This window comes from Schistocerca americana, chromosome 1 (assembly GCF_021461395.2).
Source record: "Schistocerca americana isolate TAMUIC-IGC-003095 chromosome 1, iqSchAmer2.1, whole genome shotgun sequence".
Lineage (NCBI taxonomy): Eukaryota > Metazoa > Arthropoda > Insecta > Orthoptera > Acrididae > Schistocerca > Schistocerca americana.
This window is the reverse complement of record NC_060119.1, coordinates 850038474-850062093: the sequence shown is the minus strand read 5'-3', so window position 1 is coordinate 850062093 and position 23620 is coordinate 850038474. Positions and strand designations below refer to the sequence as shown.

Genomic DNA, 23620 nt, shown 5'->3' with positions numbered 1-23620 from the left:
CAGTGGTGTGGGGCATGAGCAGTTGGAGTGATATGGGACCCCTGATGTGTCTAGATACGACTCTGACAAGTGACACGTATGTAAGCATCCTGTATGATCACCTCCATCCATTGATGTCCACTGTGCATTCGTACGGACGTGGGCATTTCCAGCAGAACAGTGCGACACCCATACGTCCAGAATTGCTACAGAGTGACTCCAGGAACACTCTTCTGAGATTAAACACTTCCGCTGGCCACCAAACTCCCGAGACATAAAAATTATTGGGCATATCTGGGATGTCTTGCAACGTGTTGTTCAACCCCCCTCTTACGGATAGCCCTGCAGTATTCGTGGTGTCAGTTCCCTCCAGCACTACTCCAGACATTAGTCGAGTCCATACTACGTCGTGCTGCGGCACTTGTGCGTGCTCGCGGGGGCCCTACACGCTATTAGGCAGGTGTACCAGCTTCTTTGGCTCTTCAGTATATACGCTGTGACAGCGCAGTTAAAATTTCTAGCTGCTTGAAGGGACACCTACATGACGTCCACGGGTGAACAACACATATTATTCTTACTGTTCTCTTTTGTGCAATCAGTACTTTCCTTCTAAGTGACGAGTTACCCCACAGACTTAACGTGTAAGTTATTAATGAGTGGAAATATGCAAGATATATCAGGAGGTTTGCAACACCAGTAATTATACGAAGAGCAAAAGCAGGAGAACTTAAAGTACAAGCAGAGTAATATGCTTCTTTCAGTTCAAGATTTCATCAATAAGTATAACCAAAATTTTCGAACATTATGATGTAAAATGTTTATAAAGTTTACAAAATTGTTAAGGCTTTCGTGGCCACTTGTTGACAAACTGCCTATTGGCTTCTGTCTCGGGTTCTTCGGCAGACGTTCAACTAATGATTTTACTGACGTTTCGCCAGCACGAGTGGCTGGCATTATCAAAGCTTCACAGTTCACCACCGCCAATGGAGGGTGAAGCTTTGACAATGCCAGCCACTCGTGCTGGCGAAACGTCAGTAAACGTCAGTAAAATCATTAGATGAACGTCGGCCGAAGAACCCGAGACAGAAGCCAACAGGTAGTTTGTTTATAAATTTTGTTTTATTTAAAAAAGCTTTCGGGGATTCAACATAAACAATTCTGAGGTAGTACTTTTCACCGCGCACTGGCAGATGAAACAACTGGTGAAATATAATTTATGGAAGATATACAAAATTAGAAACCTGCAGTGATGGATTTTTAATACAGGCAGCACGAAGACTAACGACAAAGGTAAAAAGTAAAATAGATAAAACTAAAGAGAATACAAAAAATTAATAAAAAGGAAAGCCACACAAGCTGCAATACGTGGACTGTTTCCATTTCTCATTCTCAAAAGCTCTCTCTCAATAGACGACCCCTATCGTTAGCGTTTGTTCCATTTCTTCTGCTCTGTTTCGCCTGCCCAGTTACCTTTTCAAAATTTATACATATTTTTTAAAAGAGGATTTATTAGGCAGGAAACTGTCAGAAGCACTTTTGGGAGGTTGGGAAAAAATTTGCGGTGGTAACTTTAGACGAATGAGCCTGTATGATTAAAATAACCTGTTGTGTTTCTGCTTTATGAAATTGTTTGAAACGCCGGAAGTTTTTATTGGACAGAAACAGCAGGGCTCAAAGTTGACAGCTATTGTTATTCGGTACGGGATGAGCCGCGGGGCTTTGCTCCGGCTACCGGCGCCCCGCCCGCTCCACGGCGGCAAATGTCAAACACGTGCGGGACGCGGCCACGTGTCCCCAGCACGCACAGCACGCGTGCGCCCAGGACGCGCGCCCCGCCCGTGCAGGCATGCCAACCTCGCGTCCCAATTTGGAGTAACTGCTGCCCGGACGACGAGGAAATGTGAGGTAACAAGCTCCCAGTCGCTGCTCGGTCTCCTAAACAACAGCACCTGCTTTCGCTGCTGTGGCTGAAAGTTGTTCTTCCTCAGGGACAAACAAAATAAGAGTTTAAACTTAAAGAAAAGTCAGGTAATTAAGGGGTTGTTATTCATATTAAGGCAAGACTGTTCTCTCTATCTAAACTTTCAACAACTTGCTGTTGTATATACTATTTAAAAAAGTGCTTCTGAGAAGAAACGACATGTTCTAGGTACAAATCATAACAGTCATTTTCGAAAAACATAACTACGATGAAGCTACCACCTCTACTCTGCCCTCTATAGGATACCAATCAACGTCCCCATTCCTACTAGGTTACATATACGGATTAAAATTTCGCAGAGTGGCAATAAACGAACGAAATGTTCAAAATGTTCAAAAGCGTGTGAATACCTAAGGGAACAAACTGCCAGGTCATCGCTAGATGTACACACTACTTAAACTAACTTATGCTAAGAACAACACACACACTCATGCCCGAGGAAAGAGTCGAAACTCCGGCGGGGGTGGCCACGCAGTCCGTGACATAACGCCTCAAACCGTGAGGCCACTCCGCGCGGCGCGAACGAAATCACTCTGCACAAATCCGCTAATCATTAATTCACAGCAACAACCTGTGGCTAGCCCGCCCAGCGGACTTGTGTCGAGATCCGGTGAGCCGGCCAGTCTGGGCGGTTTTTAGGTGGTTTTCCATCTGCCACGGCGAATGTGGACTGGTTCCCCTTATTCCGCCTCAGCTATACTATGTCGGCGATTGCTCCGCAAACAACTTCTCCACGTACGCGTACGCCACCATTACTCTACCACGCAAACATAAGGGTTACACTCGTCTGGTGTGAGACGTTCCCTGGGCGTCCACCGGGAGCCGAACCACGCAATAACCCTGGGTTCGGCTTGGGGCGGCGGAGGGGAGAAGTGGACTGCGGTAGCCGTCGTAGGGTTGTGGACCACTGCGGCTGTGTCGGGGTCGGAGCCTCTCCGTCGTTTCTAGGTCCCCGGTTAATACACAATACAATACATACAATAACTGTGATTACTGACACTAAGCCTTGTAATGGTACTTGAATTACGTAACCATTACGGCACCTCACCTCAACCTCTCGATACCAGCAATATTCTACTGTGTTTCTGTAAAATAGTTAACATATTTCTGTGACAACATTCAGATTTGATTTCATTAATGTAGAGGTACTTCGATACATCGATATGTATATATTGCAATGATATAATTCTATGTGTATCCTTTCTTTTGTCACTATGATCTTTGACGTAACTCTGATTTTTGGGCGCGTAAGCGGTTATTAGAGAGTCAAGCTTTGGTCGTCATGTGAAAAAGACGCAAATTGTAGACAGTTTATGAAATGTGAACTTTAACAGTGAGGAAGATATTTTGAAGTATGTTTTATATTGCGAAGTGATGTTTTGTAACGAGTTACGTGATATTGCAACAAAAGTAATAAAAAAGAAGTGTAACTTAAATTCGGAGTGCTGATTACTTTTTTACATCACCATCGTCCTAACTTGCAAAAGTTTAATCTTCAAGAATGGTTTATGAAACACATCTATAAAACTTTTGAATATCGCAGAATAACACCTAGGACTCTTTGCATCCGAGCTTGGAATCATCACTACCTAGATTTTCGACGATTGAGCCATGAGTTCACAACGTGACCAGCGTGGGTGCACTTGCCGGGATAGGCAGCACCAAATATTCAAACATTAACTGTAGATGTGTTTCAGGAAATGTACATAGTGAATCTGTTATGAAAAATATCGACAAAAGCCTGACAATCAAATATTAAGGAGCCACAACCACATGACGAAAAATGGACGCAAAAAACAATGGGACAATAAAGGATTTAAAATAAACACTACAATCTTAATTAATTTTTGACCTTTGTTATGGTTATTAGAGCCTTCTATTCAACCAGCAGTGGCTCATCTTCATCTACATCTACATGGATACTCTGTAAATCACATTTAAGTGTCTGTCAGAGGGTTCATCGAACCACCATCACAATTCTCTATTATTCTAATCTCGAATAGCTCGCTGAAAGAGAAAAACCCCTATCATATTTCCGTGCTAGCTCTGATTTCCATTATTTCGTCATGGTGATCTTTTCTCTCTAAGCAGGTCGACGTCCACAAAATATTTTCTCATTCAGAGGGGAAAGTTGGTGATCAGAATTTCGTGAGAAGATTCCTCCGCAACGAAAACCGCTTTTGTTTTAATGATGTCCACCACAAATTCCGTATCATGTCAGTGACACTCTCTCCCATCTTTTGCGATAATACAAAACTCTCTGTCCTGCTTTGAACTTTCTTGATGTCCTCCGTCCATTCTATCTGGCAAGGAGCCCACACCGCGTAACAGTTTTCTAAAAGAGGGTAGACAAGCGTAGTGTTGGCAGTCTGTTTAGTAGACCTGTTGCATTTTCTAAGTGTCCTGCCAATAAAACGCAGTCTCTGGTTAGTCTTCCCCACAACATTTTCTATGTGTTCCTTCCAGTTGTTCGTAATCGTAGTTCCGAGATATTTAGTTGAATTTGCGGCCTTTAGATTTGACTGATTAATCGTGAACCGAAGTTTAACGGATTCCTTTTAGCACTGATGTGGATGACGTCACACTTCTCGTTATTTGCGGGCAACTGCCTGTTTTCAAACCATACAGATATCTTTTCTAAATTGTCTTGCAATTTGTTTTGATATTCTGATGACTTGACTCGTCGATAAACGATAGTGTCATCTGGAAACGACCTAAGACGGCTGCTCAGATTGTATCGCAGATTGTTTATATAGATAAGGAACACTACCTTGGGGAACGCCAGATCTCGCTGCTGTTTTCCTCGATGACTTTCAGTCAATTACTACGAAAAATCACTGTGTAACTGGCTTTTTCCTCCGAGGCCAACATTTTGTGAGGTGGCGGGTGTACTTACATGGTTTGCTATTTAGTTTATAAGATAAAATGTTTGGTGATCTTGTGCGATTTTCGGATACCACAGCGTTTTACAAGGTCCTAAAAACTATTTTGACGAATAGCCAGGAAACGATGAAGCACATCTTGCTCAATACTCTTCACTCCAAAGGTTCACTACTCAGCTCGCGAAAACTGAAATAAAATGTTGTATTTGTCTAAGAATATTGCAAAGAAGTTAGGAACCACAATGATAAATAAAAGTATACTGTCGTTTAATTCATCAGTATAGTGTGTCTAAATTTCACTTGTACAAATATCAGTTTTGTAAAACATTAACGTTTGTCTTATGCATACTCAGCACTCGACACAGTCCAGAGGCGATTACGACCCTTTGCTCCTAGTTACGTAAAGTTATTAGCTCGTCTTAAGAGCTGAGAATAATCACCGACACTTGCCATGCGGTTTTCTGTAATATAGCGGGCGTCACACAAAGCAGAAAGCAAAACACTGAGAACGAAACAGACAAATTCTAAATCCGAATTAATTCATTTTCAGACGTTTCCACTAGGTAAACTCGATATATCTTTCGACCTAAACGCAATAATCCGAGGCTTGGGTGGCCAATGTAGAGGACAAAAAATTATGGCACATTCCGTTGCGGAGCATAGAGCATTCCCGTATGACTGACAACTATCGAATAATCTCCCAGGTGCAGACACCTCGTGCTTCCAAAATTTCGAGAAAAGTGGAGTAATAAAAAAAAAATCCTGATAAGTACGAGTAGGACTCGCGCACCGAGGGTTCCGTACAAACTTAAGTACGTACTGGCTGCTTCATAGTCCATGCTGCGTACATCTGGAGGTTGTAGAGGGGACTTAGTGGATTAAGTTTTACACAGGAACCCAAGTCAGGAAATGTCACCCACCGACGCTACAGAGCCTCAAAGTTACAGGCACCGGCGCCTGCAAATGTATGTGTATACAGGGTGATTCCTTGGTGATGTTACAAAACTGTCAAGGACGATGGAGAAGCATCAGTGTATCAGTCTGAGATAAGAGCCCCTGGTTCAGAATTGAACGAGTCGAAAGTTATAAGCGAAAACCGTTCTGATACTTCTCACAGTGCAATAATTTAGTGGTACTGTTTTAGTAAGATTGTAGGGAAGCCAACTTTCAGAGGTACCAGAACAAGAAAAACTGTATAATAAACATGGGCCCTAAAACGCTTAACTTGAGAACTATAAGCACTTACTCAATAGACGAAATGTGTTTCATACTACCGAAGATGAAGAAGTGCTCACAGCTCCTCAGGTATGCATTTTAGAGCCCTTGTTAATGGGACATTTTTCTTGTCTTGGCCCAGACTACCACACCTGAAAGTTGCATTCTTAACAACAACAATACCAGTACAGGTGTAGCACCGTCAGAGGCATCGGAATGATTTTTGCTTGTAACTTTCGACTCGTTCGTTGCGAACCAGTTACTCTTATCTCAAACTAATACATTTATGCGTCTTCATCATCCTTGAGAGTTTGTAATATCATAACGGAATGACCCTGTATGTACATACAGTTATAGGGGCCAGCGTCTATAACTTTGAGGCTCTGTAACGTCGTCGGATAACGTTTCCGGACGTGGGTTGCTACGTGAAACTTCATCTCCTATGTATCCTCTACAACCTGCAGAAGTGTGTAACAGGAATTTTGAAACACTCTGTATGTAGATAGTTCGTCCACCCTGGGAATCGAGTATCTCAAAGACTTTTGCCCTTTTTCGATGTCGATACTAGTAAGGTATACGTGCCCGCCAGGTTAGCCGTGTGGTCTAACGGACTGCTTTCCGGGCGGGAAGGCGTGCCAATCCCGGCACGAATCCGCTCGGCGGATTAGTGTCGAGGTCCGGTGTGAAGGCCAGTCTGTGGATGGTTTTTAAGGCGGTTTTCCATCCGCCTCGGCGAATGCGGGCTGGTTCCCCTTATTCTGCTTCAGTTACACTATGTCGGCGATTGCTGCGCCAACACTGTCTCCACGTACGCGTACACCAGGGTCCACTGGGGGCCGAACCGCACAATAACCCTGGGTTCTGTGTGTGGCGGCGGTGGGGTGAGTGGACTGCTGTAGCCCGTTGTGAACCACAGAGGGCTACGACGGGGACGAAGCCTCTCCGTCTTTTCTAGGTCCCCAGTTCCATACAATATAAGGTATGCGTCTATCCATTCCTGAGAAGAAAGGGTCTTAACAGAAGGACAGACAGACAGGCGGATAACAAATGATAACTTTTCTCCATGTGATGCAATTACAAATTAATAATTTTCGGATTCTTTTCCTTGTCTTGTACCGTGAAATTTTTCTTTTGGCCAAATATTGATTCCAGTTCAATGGAAAGCACCCCATAGGTCTTGATGAGTGATTTTGACAGTATAAATATGTGAATGAAATGGCTGTGTGTTTTTATTACATTGACCCAGAAGCTTTGAGTTTTTACACCGCAGAGGGATCATTTAAAATTGATAGATCTACCCTTTCCTGAGAAAAAGAGGCTTTAATAGAAGTGCGCAGAGACGATCGGATAACAAATGTCAAAAACAATTATCATGTGATATAACTGCAGATTAACAACTTCCGGATTTTTCCCTTTAGTCGTAGTGCGTAAACATGCTTCTTACCAACTTTCGAGATTCTAGGTCAACGGTAAGTGCTCTGTATGTTGTTGTGTGTTAGTTTGCGAATTTCAAAATATGACATAAATGGCCGTATTTTTGATTGCAGTGACATAAAAGATTAATTTTTTTACATCGCCAAGGGACCGTAGTCCTTAATATGCTACATTCGTCTACTCGTTAATAATCGGACAGTCAGACAGAATGACAGGCGGAGAACAAAGCGATACTATATGGTTTCCGTTTTTACAAACTGAGGTACGGAACCCTAATAAGTAAACATTGATCAAAACATTTTGTACGTTGAAGACTGTCGGTGTGGTGACAGGGATGAATTTACTTTGAATAAAGTGGCACCTCTGCACAGTGAGAAGAAACGAAGTCTCTTAACCCTAGTAGTGCAGTCCTCTGAAATTGTCACACGAACTGTACACGAGGGTCACAGTGATCCTCAATTATTTGCCAGAGAAACTGTTTGAATATAAAATATGTTTTGTAGTGAAATTGGACTGTCGTATACTAAACGCATTTTATTTCACCCCCGATCACGTACTTTCTCAATCAGTATTAGTATTAACACATCCAAAATTCGAGACTGAGTAAAAACTTCCATGGAAGATTTTCAATAAAGAAACTTGTAACTTATCCGAATATAAAGACTTAATTTGCAGCTTGATTAGATGAAGATGCTATTCATTTCTTAAATGCACAAAATATACAATACTTTGAGGTTTCCTCAGTTATTCGTAAATTGATTGATTCTTTAGTTCCACAGTCTTGGTATAAGGACTACAGTGTCACAGGCAAATGGCAGGCATTCTCTGTTAGGGATAGTTGTGTTCCAACATGACCGATATCACTATGGGAAACTGTATTTTCTTTATCGTTGTCTGAAATTCGGCAAACTGATAAGTTTCGCCATTGTCCGTAACTGCTGCAAGAGCATCAGCTTCAGAATCACTTACATTACCAAGTCGCTTACGTTACTTTCACGATTGAATTCTTCAAACAATGCCTTCTGTAAAATATCGTCCTTCAGTAAAATATCATTCCTACGTGCCATTTTCACATAAAGGTAGTTACATGATCTGTACTCCAGGGTCACAGCGTGCCTTGGAACAAGAATTCTCTCCAATTAATTAAACAACAGTGTCTCATAACTTCAAACGTCTGTCCTCCACTAGGTATCACTCAGTAGTGAATTTGTAGTAGTGGAAGCTGGCTGTGTATGTTCAGTGATGCATGCGTAGTTGCAAGAACTGCAGTGTCATAGTGACCCTGATGTACATTTTTACAGTTAATAAGAAAGGAATCTAAAGACGCAAGTTTCTATTGTCGAGCGAAGATTTATCGCCCAATAATTCGTGACTTAGACAGACTTCAGTATTCTCTGTACATTATAGTGAATTAAGTGTAAATTAATATTATGGCATTTATTCTAGCATGTAAAAGTGAGATAACTATTTTTAGTTGAGTTCAAAATTTCACAATTTTGCTGTGGATATGTTTTGCACTGGAGTGCAGCGTTATATTACTGATAAGGGCGAAGAATTCCCTTTAGGCTGCGTCAAATCTTCATTATTAATTTTTTCAGTTATACCATATATGAAAATTAATATCATTTATGATACTAACATTGTTGAAAAACATTAAAGAATATCAGCTTGCTATATACACCTCATGATCTACATAACACAATCATTTCGCGTCTCTCCGGTATTTTAACTGGAAAGATTTATTTTTGTAGCAGTATTCCACAACACGTGAAAGAGGAGTTAAGATATATGACGATTATTAATGTCTTCAACGATATTTTCTCAAAAAATTAGCTAAATAATTTAAGTTATGACGGTAAGTGTCCCCGATTATATTACATCCCAGCAGCTGTTTCGTGGCTTCTTTGGTATCGCTATCACATTTACTGTAAACCAGAAGAGTGTTAGATTTTACTTCGTTACGGAAACTGATTCTGTTCACGCTGTCACAAAGGCAACCACATTAAAAAGAATACTCGTATCACTGTTAATCGTTCCATTACTTTAAAATAACAACAGCAACATAGCTGCTTCAGTATCGATTTAGATAATATACATTCAAGAGGTGCCAATGGAGCAAATTAGTGGCCCCTTTGTGTTCTATTTCTGTCGTGTTGGCGTTGATATCCAGAACCGCTTACGAAATATTGATGGTGCCCAAGTTACATAGTTTATCCTGTATATTGGAGCTGCTCGGCTCAAGCCACAGGACGTGTCAAGACAATAAAACGTTATTGGCAAAAAGATTAGCGAATAAAGGTTTTATATTATGACTTCAACTTTACTGCCGCCGTTTTTTAATAGATAGCAGGAGAGGCAAGTGGTGGTTGGCAGGTGGAAGGTCGTAAATGTCATACAATAAGATCAGGAAATTGTAAACATAACGCCACCACAACATTAGTCGATTTGTGGTTGCATCATATAGTTCTTTTCGACTGAATACGTCAACTTACGTGCCCAACTTTCTTCATTTGCGGATAGTTTTCAAAAACAACTGTTGCGTTTAAGTCGAGAACTGAAATACGGACGGTCCACAATACAGCAACAGGCTTGAAAAGGTGAATGTGCAGCATGATAATGCTAGACACCATGTCACAAACCCCGTCAAAAAGTACGTGGAAACTTTGAAGTGGAAAGTCATACCCCATCCGCCGTATCCTCCAGACATCGCTCCCCTTGACCACCATTCTTTTCGATCAATAGCACGCACCCAGACCGACCACCGCTTCCAGTCATGTGAAGAAGTGCATAACTGGATCGATTCACGGATTTCCTCAAAAGATGCAGAGTTATTCCGGCGCGAGATTCGTATACCACCTGAAACATGGGAGATAGTAGCGGCCAGCAGTGCCCAATACATGGAATCGTAAATCTTTTTTAAGTTTTTCGCAATAAAGCTTCAAACTTCGAGAAAAAAATGGTGGAAGCAAAGCTGTAGACCTAACAACAGCAACAGTTTGAATGAGAGTACACTTGACTCAGAAGCAATGACACACGCTATAAAGAAAAACTCTCGGTTGGCCAGGGCGACTTAGTATACAGGGTGTTCGGGAATTCCCGTCACAAACTTCTAGGATCTTTAGAGGAGAGTGTGTGTATAATATTTTGAATTAGAACCCATGTGCGGAAACGTCATCCAACGGCGCTACAGGGTTGCAACGTTACAGGCGCCGGTGCCTGTAAATGTACGTATATTGGCTTACAGGGTAATTTTGTGATGATTTGAGGAACTCGTAGGATGATGGAGAAGCATAAATGTATCAGCCTGAGGTAAGAGGCCGTGGTTCGGAAAGGAACGAGAATTATAAGTGAAAACCGTTATGATATCTCTGACAGTGGAATAATGTAATGCTACTGTTTTTGCTAAGATTGTAAATTGGCAACTTTCAGAAGTGGTATTATCAACCTGTGGTACTATGGACCAAACCAAGGCAAACTGTCTGGTAAACATAGGCTCTAAAATGCTTACCTTGAGAGCTGTGAGCACTTGTTAAATAGAGGCGTTGTGTTTCACAGTTGCGAAGATGAACAAGTGATCCTCAGGTATTCATTTTAGAGTCCATGTTTATTGGACATTTTTCCTTGTATTGCTCCATACTACCACCCCCGAAAATTTCCTGCCCTACAGTCTCAGCAACAGTATCGCTACCCTGTCAGAGGTTTCAGAACAGGTCTCGCTTATAACTGTCGATTCGTTCGTTTCCAAACCAGGGAGCCTTACCTGAAATTGATGCATTTATACTCCTCCATTATTCTAGAAAGTTTGTAACGGCATCACGGAATGATTCTATATATACACATATAGATTAACAAGCGCCAGCGCCTATAACTTTGATGCTCTGTACCGTCGCTGGATGGTGTTCCGGACATGGGTTCCTGTTCAGAATATTACGTACTCGCTGCCCTCTAAAAGTCCTAGAAGTTTGTAATGGGGATTTCCGAACATCCTGTATGGACTTCAATTAAGTTTTCAGCCACACATACCCCAATCGGAATACGTGTGCATGACGGGTTCACCCACTGCAATGGATGTTGGGGACAGAAAATAAAGGAGGAGGAGTGCGAATAAGGGAGAATGAGACACAGAGGATAACAAATGTAGAAGGAGAAGGGATAAGGAAAGTAAGGCGGTATGGGGAGCAGGACGCCGGCAGGCCGCAAGTTTTTCAGCAGGTAACTGCCTCGAGGGCCGGCAAAATCCTGGAGAGAAACCCCCGTGCACTCGGCCTCTGCTGGTGCTCCCGCAGACAGCGTCCACGTACCTCGCTCTCGAGAGCAGAGCAGAGCCGGCGAGGAAGGCCGGGGCGGGCGATATTTCTTGGCAGAGCCGCGGGAGGAAGGCGCGGGCGGCGTGCGTTTGGCAGCCGTTATGCTCCCCACTCACGTCCCCACGAAACAAGATTTCCTCCCGCCGAGGTAGCCGTCGCTCTGCGCCACGCAGCGCCGCGAAGTAACCCCGCTGCAGTCTTTGTGGACACTGCTTTCGGATTTGTTGCACTCGGGGCGTCCTACATACGGCAACTGAAGACCTGTTTGCCCGGAAAGTCATCTTAATTTTTCGAAACAGTAAGAGTTCCGTGATTCTCTATTATTTATAAGAGAAAAACCATTATTCGGAGGAGAAATATCAATTACGGGACAAAATTTGCTCCAGTTTTACATTACTGAAATCACAGATCATTTTCAGTGTCCACCGTAGACTGTGAGAAATTTTTATGCTGATGAACTTCATTGCATCCGTATTAAATTACTGGCCTGCTTCGGTCTGTAGCCATTTTCAGCCAGTAATGTAATACGAGGAATGTTCAATAAGTAATGCAAAACGTTATTTTTCTCGGCCTTCGGTTGAAAAAAATACGGAATTTGTTGTGGCACATCGTGTGGTATTCCCTCTTCTGCTTCTGTAGTTTGATGAAGTTCCGATAAGCCTCTGTAACACTGGCTTCGACGTTGACCAGTAGGGTGGTCCCATGCGGACATAAAGGCCCCTTCAATAAAGAGGCGTAATGCCATGGCATTGAACGGAGATTATGACGAAAAACAGGGTTTTATAGCCAAAAGAGTGGGGAATAATATGGTGTGTTGGAATACAGAGAGTTGATATCGAGCGAGTTTGTTTTGGCGGAAAAACAGGGTACCATAAATATTCATAGGTGCCTGCAGAATATCTACGAAGAGGTGGCAGTGAACAAAAGCACGATGAGTCATTGGCCGAGGCGTCTATTATCATCGCAACGACATTAAACAAACCAGTCCAATCTCCCACTTGCCGGCCGACTGCACACAGCTCTGACTCATGCAATGTTGGAACGTGCGGGCACTCTCATTCAAGTCGATCGACAGATCATAGTCAGACACCTTGCTGCTCAACTGGACGTCTGTGTCGCTAGTGCTGACACACTTACCCACCTGTTTGGGTACTCAAGGGTGGGTGCTCACTGAAACTGGATTCCTCGTCGCCTAACAGATATGTGGAGAGTGGCTTGCGCGTTAAGATGCTGAACGTGACAATTTCTTATCGAAGATCGTCACAGGCTGTGAAACACTGGTCCATCGCTTCGAACGGTAAACAAAACGGCAGTACATGGAGTGATGTCACACTACCCCTCCTCCGAAGAAACATTTCAAAGCCGCACCCTCAGCCAGTAACGTCATGACGTTGGTCTTCTGGAACTCTAAAAAGAGTTATTCTGTTGATGTCCTCTCTCATGGTGCAACGATCAACTCTGAAGTGTACTGCGATACCCTCAGGAAGATGAAGATACAACTTCAGCGTGTTCGACGCCGCAAGAATGCAAACGAACTTCCCTACTCCATGACAAAGCAACGCCTGACAGAAATATACACACTCGAGACGAGCTCACGAAACTTCATTGGATTGTTCTTCCTTATCCACCTAACAGCCCGGATCTCGCACCATACGACTTCCGTCTGTTTGGCCCGATGAAGGATGCATTCCACGAGAAGCAATACATGGATGATTAGCTCAGACGTTGACCAGTAGGGTGGTCCCATGCGGTCAAACAAGTCCCTTCAATAAGGAGGCGTAATGCCGTGGCATTGAACGGAGATTATGACGAAAAACAAGGTTTTATAACCAAAAGAGTGGTGAATAATTTGGTGTGTTGGAATCCTGAGTAAAATCGACCTGCTTTCAGAAGAAAATTTGTTGCATTACTTATTGATAGCCCCTCGTCACACTAAAGTTGACATTCTGTCCAGGGTGTGGAGCTACGCATGAAGAAATTAAGTTTTACGTTAGTTGACAGATAATTATCAAGATATTTGCGATTTGTGTACAGCTATTCCGATGTAAGTTTTCGATACGTCCTTTACCTGAACAAGGCCAGTATTAGGAATGGTCTTTGCAAGATTTCTGCCCACCTAATATAATCACGAAACATATCCAACATAGTCAGGCAGCATACCACCAACTGTAATTAAAATACATTTTTCATGAGTTGGCGATGATTTGTAAGATCTTTCCTGAGCGCGTCTTGGAGGCTATTATCCGAATACACTAAATGATCAAAAGTACCCAGACATCTTTTTCTTTATGACGGTTTCAGCTTTGCAGGAGATACCTTCACGGAGGTGTCGGAGTGTGGAGCAATGTTGGTCCAGTCTTCCTCAAGTGCCGAAACTGGAGAAAGCAGTCATGATGGTCGCTGGGGTCTGCTGTGAAATAACAGCCTAACTCATCCCAAAGGTGTTCCATAGTTATCAGGTCAGATCCTTAGGAGGTCGGTCCATTTTAGGGACGCAATTGTCCCAAGCTATTGCCTCATACATCTCGCCTTATGACAGGACGCATTGTTATGCTGACACCAGCAATGATTGTCTTCGAATTGTTCCTCTTCTGTACACAGTATACAGTGGTATAAAATGAGCTTATTCCTGCATACTTCATTGTTGGCACTACACATGCTGTCCGATAACCTTCCCCTACATTAGCCACCTCCAAACCATTTCATCGTACTGCCGTAGGGTATAGCGTGATTCATCGTTCGAAATCGCTCGTTTCCAGTCATCCATTGTTCAGTACTGTTGCTCTGTACACAACATCAAGCATCGTTTAACACTGATTTCATAAATGTGTAGCTTATGAGGAGCTGCTAAACCATTACACCCCCTTATTTTTATCTCCTTAAGCATAGACGTTGGACTGCTTATAGCATTCTGGAACTCAAGAGTGATTCCTCCCGCTGATTTCACGAGTCTTTTTACAACCATCTTTCACAATGACCGAAGGACCCTGTCCGTCCATACATGAGGTCCGCTTGGCCTTTCTTTAGCTGCAGCTGTTTCTCTGCGTTTCCATTTCACATTCACATCACCAACAGTCAAAACGTGCAGGTTCAAAGGGTTGAAGCGTCCTTGATGGATTTGTAATTCAGGCGACATCCAATTACTAGTCTACGTTCTCAGTCACTGAGAACTCCTGTCCTGTCTACTCTGCTGTTACTGCTTGTGTATTACAACAAAATTAATAAAATGTCCTGAGCTATTACACTGTGGTCGAATGGATTTCACTTTAAAATCGGACGTTTCGTCCTCATCTGCGGAGGACATTTTCAAGAGGGACAAAGATGAAATCAGAATAATCAGTTTTGCCAGTCGAGTCCTAACCGAGTGTGAGAGATCGTACTCGGTAACTCAATTAGAAGGATTAGCAGTTGTGTGGGCTTTTCGCCGTTTTAATTACTGTATTCATGGGCATAAAATCAAAGTATACTCAGACCATCAAGCGCTGAGCTTTTTACTCCCCTCCAAACTTGATCATCCTAGTCTTACCCGATGGTGCCTGTTTTTACAAGAGTATGATTTTGAAATTATTTACGTAAAGGGCAAGAATAACATTATTGCTGATGCATTTCCACGTATGCCGGAAGGATTGCCGGAGGCTACAGAATTAATATTGAGTTTCTAATTATAAGGTACTTCTCATAAAAGATCCTCAGCATCGGAGTTACTTTCTTCGTCTTTGCTGTCAAATGAACACTCTACAATACAACGATCGCAAATGGTTAAAAATTAACCAACTTCTTCAAAACAATCCTGATCACTCATTGTCAAAATTGTATAAACTTCACAATGGAGTTTTGTTTCATCGATCTTCTCTTTTAACAGGGAAGTGGTGTGTCTGTTTTCCTGAAGATTATGTTGAACATCTCATCTGGTATACTCACCTCTCTTCGGGTCATTATGGCCTGGAGAAATGTAAACATAAAGTTTCAGCTTATTGTTACGTACCCAATCCTCACAAGAAAGTTCACAAACTGTTAAGAAATTGTTCCATTTGCCAGACGGGGTAACCTTTTAACCTACAAAATGCCTTACCCTTTAACCCAGTATGGACTGAATGACCAAACAAAATCGTCAGTTTAGATTATGCAGGTCCCCTTCTTTAGGGGAGAGGAGGTGTAAAGTATCTGGTCGCTTTGTTAGATCTTTTTACCAAGCATGTAAGACTCTATGCTATGAAGTCACCTAACGTACTTCCACTGATCAGACGAATTGAAAAGGACTATCTTCTTCGCTTTGGAAAGCCTGAAGCCATATTGTCTGATAGCGCGTCAAATTTTGTAGGGAGGCAGTGGAGAAATTTTCTTGCCGCCAACAACGTCGTATTCAAAACATGTGACGTCAGGCCACTGCGCGGGAGCTCGCGGAAGCGGATTATTGCTGTAGTCAGTAGCGATCCAGGGTGTGAATCGGACATTCAACAAAGCTACCATCCCCCTTGAAAGTGTCCTCCGCAGACGGATACGAAAGGTCGGATTTTAAAGTGAAATCCATTCGACCACGGTATAAAAGACCGGAACGTTTTATTAATTGTGACATTTCCGACCATGTCTATGTATTGGGAATACAATATTCCCTGCCGCCTTTTGTACTGGTGGGTCGGGTTTCGTGACATCAGTTCTGCATTATATACCCATATGCTGATACTTCTGATCCGATGTTGTATATTGGAGGAGCCTCTATATGGGGAATGAGGTTCTCTTTCCTTTGCAGGTGATGAAACAGGTTTTTCCTTATTGTCTTGACTGGGTTGTTGCTGTAACGGGCACGTGTGAATCAAAGGCTTGCGACTTTCCATTATGGCTGGTATTTCCCAACACCCGCTGGAATGACGATTCTGAAAGTCTGGAAAGAAGCAGTAACTTCACGGCGAATGCTGTTAGCTCCAGAAAGAAGTGACTAATTTGCTTACCTTCTGCTCCGAAGGATAACTGGGTATAAAGCCTGAATGTTACAAACAATTTCGGGGAGCGTTTTTGGAGCTTGCGGAATTGGGAGTCCGCTGGCAGGCGACGGTTGAGATGGCAACGGTGTGCCACGTAACACGCTGCTCGTGTTTTAAATCTTTTGACTGTAGTCGTTAGTGACCTCTTGTGGACAAGAAAACTATTTTTCAAATATTTAAAGGCTATAAGAATCGTGAGGGCGTCCCATTCTTTTTAGTCTTCTCCGGTTGACTGTTGTCTTTCAGTGACCGTAGAAATTCTGTAGAGGAAGAGATATCAGAGTGTGGAGCCATCTAGTAGCTGGAAGCTGAATTTCTCTGAACAAATATATAGCGTTCGTTTCCACAGAAATTTGAGTGCGCTGTTTTGTCTGACAGTTTCCCTATTGGCTGTTACCTGTATTTGTGTTGTGTTGTAGCAGTCTTTCCAACCACACAAGCCTCTCTCCTGCCTCTCGTAGCCCTCCCACGGCAGCAAAAATCACAGGTTTTTATTTTTTAAAACTTGTGATAAAAGTTAAAATGAGAAATCATTTTTTACAAAACACTGTTTTGAAGCTCAGGGTTTTAAAAAGTAATTCCTTACAATAAAACCACAAGATTTAATAGAAAACAGAGGTGCTACCGTCTTTCCCCCTAGCAATGTCACTTTGCTCCCTAGCCCTGCTCGACACATATCGGCGCAAGTCGCTATTCTCCTTACCTTATTTATGTCTCAGCGACACACACACACACACACACACACACACACACACACACACAACACAGTACTTCAGTCCAACGCCCCTGTCTATCGCGTTACGTTGGACATCTACTGTCACGCAGCAGCAAATTACAGTCAGTTTGTGGTATTATCCTGTCAGTGGTTGTAGTTTCTCTCTGAAACCACCATTTTATTAATTTTGTTTTGAAGTACCATTGTCTTTAGCATGAAACCACTGATGCTGCTGGAAGAGAAAGACACCCAGTGGTACAATGAGGCACTTCTACGAATGTAGTGCATTGTAGCAATTCACTTATAGTGTTCATAGGAACGGTCGGCGCGTAGCCTGCGCTACCTGACGAAATGAGAGTATGACACGCGTTTATATACGTATAGTGCTCATATTGAGGAGGTAATTTGTTTTAGGCGTTATGAGTTCATGAAGTTTCGAGATGTGAGATTGTTTCTAGGAAAAACACGAATTTGCTTTCAAATATGTCATGTGAAATGATGGGTGGTTGAAAACTGTATGTCCAAGTGGTTCCAAAGTGAAACCACCTCCTTAAAACAGCTGATTATTTACTTTTTGCCAGTTTCTTCTTGTATTCATCGCTTACTACGATGACAAAATTTAATTTTGTGAGAAATTTTAAAATTAAATATTTTTTGTATTGTTGGGACTCAGATTGTAAATACTTGTGTACTATTTTAAATCTCCGGAGCCGAGATGTGCCGCTGAGATATATATATATATATCCCGGGAAGTGCCAGCACGCGCATTCCGGCAGAGATTAAGCCACGTATTGCTGTGGAAATTATCTACGAAACTTGCTACGATCGCCTAGAGGTCGTGCGTGTAATGGTTGTGAAGGCACCTCCCAGACTAGTGGTCGGATCTTGAAATCCTTAAGAAAGTATTGAGATAGCTTCTGGGTTTTGATTGGTTACTGAAATTCGAACAGTGAGTACTTCAACCCTGTCTCGCAGGTTAAAGAGAGCCTACCACCCGTTGTCTAGTTCGACTTTAGAAGTTTAGCAGTGTATAGAGTTAATCGAGATCTGTCAATTAACGTTCCCGATTGAATCTGCGGATCGGTACACGTGTAGTTTGTCTGACGCGGCGCACGTCGCCCAGACTGCTTCCTCTCTCGCTGCAGCGCTGTGATTTCGCTCGACGCCACGGAAGCTCCGCGGTCTAGTGGAAGTAGCTTTCCACATACTCCTCTCTTCATCAGTCCAGAGCTTTTTAGCAAGTACAATTAACTGAAGAAATAGAGAAGATGCGACGAAGCGCTGCGTATCTCGTCATGGGATCGTATATTCTATGCAATAGGTTTATGGTGAAGCTCAACAAACTTCAGTAGCGGACACTCCAAGAGACGGGTTGTGCATCGGGGAGAGATCTACTGTCGAAATTTCAAGAAGGTGCCTTCCGGTAAGAGTCAACGATCATTCTACTTCTTGTCACATACGTCTCGCGAAATGACCGCAGCGATAAAATGATATAAATTTAATATTGCGTTTTACCAGCAAGCATTCTTCCCACGAGCCATTCGTGAATGGAACCGGTGCAATGTTTCAGATGCCGATCGAATGTACCATTACCCTCTTTGCTACATCATAGCGGCATCGCTGTCGGGGATGCTCCGTCGTTCTAGAAGGGACTGATTGCCGCCTGGAGATCTTTTGGTGCCAAGGAGTGAGCCAGTAGAGCCGGAGCATGGTTACAGGGCAGGTCCCGAGTGCCTGCGCTTCTTGCGATCGCACATACAAGTGAAGTATTGTGAGGAACCATTATACTGATAGTTCCACCAATGTTATAACTCGGGCAGATATCGTATATGTGTGAGCGAAGTTAGAATGTTGAAGCTCAGATCTAAGTTTCGTATTCCCGGTCGTTGTTATGGAATGAAAGGCGATCGTACAGTACTCGGTCGGCAATGGTAATCTCATACCAGCAACTGACAAATGAGTGATTTCAACTGTAGAGTGAGTGCAATCAGAACAAGTTGGAACGTGTTACCTGAATTTAAAGTGGTATAAAATTAACTACGCCGTACAAAACTGTTCACATCTTACAACCTATTCATTATCAGTAGAATATTTTGGAAAGGACAGAATCATGTAACACTGTGGAAAAACTTTTGTGAAGCCTCCTCGCCAGTTTTGTAAAGGCGTCTACGCTATTGCTGTGGAAGCCGAGTTTCTGAGTTCCGAAAACGGCTGCTGGTGCAGTACACCGTTAAGAAAATTTGTCCCTGCCACTGAAATGAGCGTATGGCATCGTTGGCCGGGAAGCCCCTATTCGGGGAAGTTCGGCTGCCCAGTGCAAGTCTTGTTTCCTTCGACGCCACATTACGCGACTTCCACGCCGGTGATAAGGATGAAATGATGATGAGGACAATACAACACCCAGTCCCTGAGCGGAGAAAATTTCCAACCCAGCCGGGAATCGAACGCGGGCCCGTTTGTATCGGAGGCGAGCACGTTACCTCCAAGCTAAGCAGGCGGACTCCCTGCTAATATTACACAGCTATGCCCCAGAGCCTGGCAATGAGATAGGACAACGAATGTTCCACGACACTCCAAGAGATTAGTAACAAAGTCACACAAATGAATTAAAAGGTTTACTTACCTTTGTAATAGTTACAAAGCTGTTGAATATGAAGTCCGCAACACTGTTTGTAATATAACACAAAGAAGGCCCTCAATGGCTAAGAGCAAATAATCGTAGGTAAACTACACAGTACATCGCAAATGAAATTACAACTATCTGTTCAATTCCAAGAGTCCACTGAGCGACGTTCCCTGTCTAAGTAAAAAGTCAGCCCTGGATTATGATCTATAAGCAAGTGGGCGAGAGCTGCTCTTTTATCTCCCGAGTAGGATTTTGTCCGTTGTCGTCCGGTCACTGGTGGACTGTACTCGGACGGAAACTGGCCCAGGCGAAGTCGATATCTTCATCCTCAGAGCCGCCCGTGGCGCTGGTGAAACTCGCGCAAGTGGCGCGTCTCTATGGCACTGGCGCTAGCTCGCATATTTGCGCCTGTGGTGCTTTTGCCCTTTCTGTGTCTTGTTTGCACTAAACAGCACAAACCGATGGGCCATGCGTCGTAGGCTTATGGTCAGAGTTTTGGGTATCGGCGCACGTACCTTGGAAGTAAATTCGCCCTTTGTAACTGGCTACTTCTGAATGTCCGATGCCTAATGTTCCAACCAACCACACTACAGCAAGTATCAGTTATATATAAAAGCAATAAAATAATACCGGCGGATTACACAGGGGAGGGGGTAAAAGATAGTGGAACCAGATAAATCCTTTGTCACAACTATAATTTGGCTTTCGGAGCATAGATGTAGATGAGAATGAAACGATAAATACAGCTACAATCTCAAGAGTCATGACGTCGAATCAGGAATGCGATGAGGTGACGCAGTAGTTAAGGCAATGGATTCGCATGGCGCAGAAGATGGGTCATCCGGAAAAAAGTTCCTGCGTCAAATTAAAAATTTGTTAGCCACGCACCTTAGAAAATGGATGAACTAGTTCTGTCCTAGCTTTGTACAGTGTTAGCGTACGCACCGTCACAAATAACGTCTTCACAGTCGAGACATTCAAACGTAGACTTCCCCAATTTCGAAATGTGCCTGTGTTAGAATTTACTGGTCAACGAGCCATAGCCGACTAGATAGAGCTACTGCTTAGGGAAGGAAATGGTACGTAGGAAAGTAGTGTCTCTCGTCTACTGTTTGAGTAAGGAAAGGAAGTTATCAGACACCCTTTAGGACTGCGAATACGACAACAGCTGCACGTTAGCATCACACGATTTTAAATGTGGCTATCATTAGATAGAACTTCAGTTTACAATATGTATCATTGAACCTGACACCAAGTGACTACCGCCTATTGATGTTTTCTGCAGCATATCACACTGATGCAGGTGCATACCGGTTAAAATTTCGGTTTTCATGCGGCTTGTCACCCGACTGTTTTCACTCGAGGACTGCCTATACTACTCTTGTCCGTCCTCTTCTGGAGCGAAAGAGGGGAGAGTGCCACGGATGTAATATGCGAATCAGGTCGACAATCATTAAAACAAAGGCGTTCTTCGTTGTGGCAGGATCTTCTCATGAAATTTCAATCACCTACTTTCTCCTCAGAGTGTGAAAATCTAGGGAGAAAAATATATATGGTATCCGTTCTTTCGGAAATGTCTGAAAGAACAGACACTATTTTGATCCAGCAGTCGATATCCGTAATTTCTCTGTGTCTTAGGGAGAAATCATCATCATAATAAAATAAGAGAAATCAGAGTTCCTACGGAAAAGGTTCGTTTATACCGCGCACTGTTCGAGAGTGGAACAACAGAGAAACAGCATGATGGTGGTTCGATGAACCCTCTGCCAGACGCTTAATTATGAATTGCAGAGTAGTTATGTAGACGTAGATATAAATGGTTGCAAGTAACTGTTGTTAATGCGAAAAGTATAAATTGCCCTAGCCTGAGCAATATTACACAGTTGGATGCACAAGTGAATTTTGAACAGTCCCCTTCGTGGAATGACGCCATTTTCCCAATATCGTGCCAGTATACCCAAGTCTGAAATCTGCGTCAGCTACAACTGATTACGTGATCATTCCGTTTCTTGTTCCTACAAAGTTTTACCTTCAAGTATTTGTATTAGTTGACTGATTGATGTTGCAGTCACAGTGTAGGGGAGAGACTTGTCCCATGCTACACATTTCAGCCTTTCAGCTCTCTCTGTAAGCGAAGTTTAAAATACATTGTTATTCCATTCTTAAATGTTGATACTCACTTTTTATGTGCTACAGTCTTTTCCTGAAATTATTGTACAAAAATTACTCCGGAAAATTAAGGTTTTTCCAAATATGAGAACATGTTCCAAGGAACACATGGTCATTTACATAGGGACAAATTTTCTATTCAAATTTAAAAGCGCTGCAGTCGAAATTTAGTCGGCTATTTGTTGCATTATTACTGTACTACTCATCAATAATCAGAAAGTCAAATCATATGGAGCCGAAGTTTAATGAAAAACCAGTTATAAGTCAAATACATTTTGAAATTAAAGCTATTAGGAGTTAACACAGATTTCAATAATCAAGACAGGTAAAATTGTTGACATACTAGTGCTGTAAAAAATTAAAGCAACAAACCCCTATTGCCTCTTCTGTGTCTACTTCACGATATAGTCGTACAAACTGTCAACAGATACCCGTAGGATCGTGTTTTGCACTGAAGATGGCATTCCGATCAACGGACAACCACGCCAACGTCAGGGTACCTATCGAACGGGATAGCGTTCGCCGCGTAGTCCCACAATCACAATCGCTATGTGCACTATCAGAGACGGTGCAGTATGGCACAGAGAAGACGCCTAACAGTCGTTCTGCATTGGAGGGCCGTAGGACGAATGAAAGCAGGACTGTCGCAGACTGACGAGGTGCGATGGCTTAATGTAAATCTTTCTATTGTTTCTCGGATGTTGCGACAATTTATAGAGACATAAACTGTATCCCGAAGACCATGGCAGGGCCGACCACGTGTGACATCACAGAGAGAGGACTGTTGTTTGGCTGTAGGGGCACGACGTACCGGCTTACTAATGCACGGCAACTGCCATCTGACCTCGCTACACCCACTGGACGTGTTGTACCGAGGCAAACGGGGTACAGAAGGCTTCAGCAAAGTGGCCTTTATTGTCGGAGACCTGATGTATATTTGCCTCCAACGCGTCTTCACAGAAGGGAACGCCTACAGTGGAGTAGTCAACATTACACGTGGACGGTCGAACAGATGGCCAATGTTCCTTTTACAGGTGACTGCCGATTTGGCGTAGAGAGTGATTCGCGACGTATTCGCATCTGGAGGGTACGTGGAACACGATTTCGGGACCCGAACAGTATGGAAAGAGATCATTATTGAGGGGGATCCGTAACGGTGAGGGCAGAGATTATGTTCACCACATTAATACCTGTTTATGAAATTGTACGGGTGAATCGCCAAGATTTGTTGTCACGTTTCATGATGAGATCTTGGTACCTCATGTTTGGTTGTTGCGAAGTGCTGTGGGCTCAGACTTCGTATTCAAGGACGATAATGCTCGACCTCTTA

At 43.0% G+C, this 23620-nt stretch overlaps 1 protein-coding gene across 1 annotated transcript in view; it reads right to left on the bottom strand.

Annotated features, from left to right (window-relative positions):
* LOC124594591 (follistatin-related protein 5-like) overlaps nt 1-23620 on the bottom strand; it is a 221635-nt gene that overhangs the window by 160122 nt on the left and 37893 nt on the right. Inside the window, exon 2 of the mRNA XM_047132967.1 lies at nt 1681-1962. Coding sequence (XP_046988923.1) covers nt 1681-1962 — 282 coding nt within the window. The remainder of the gene's footprint in view (nt 1-1680; nt 1963-23620) is intronic.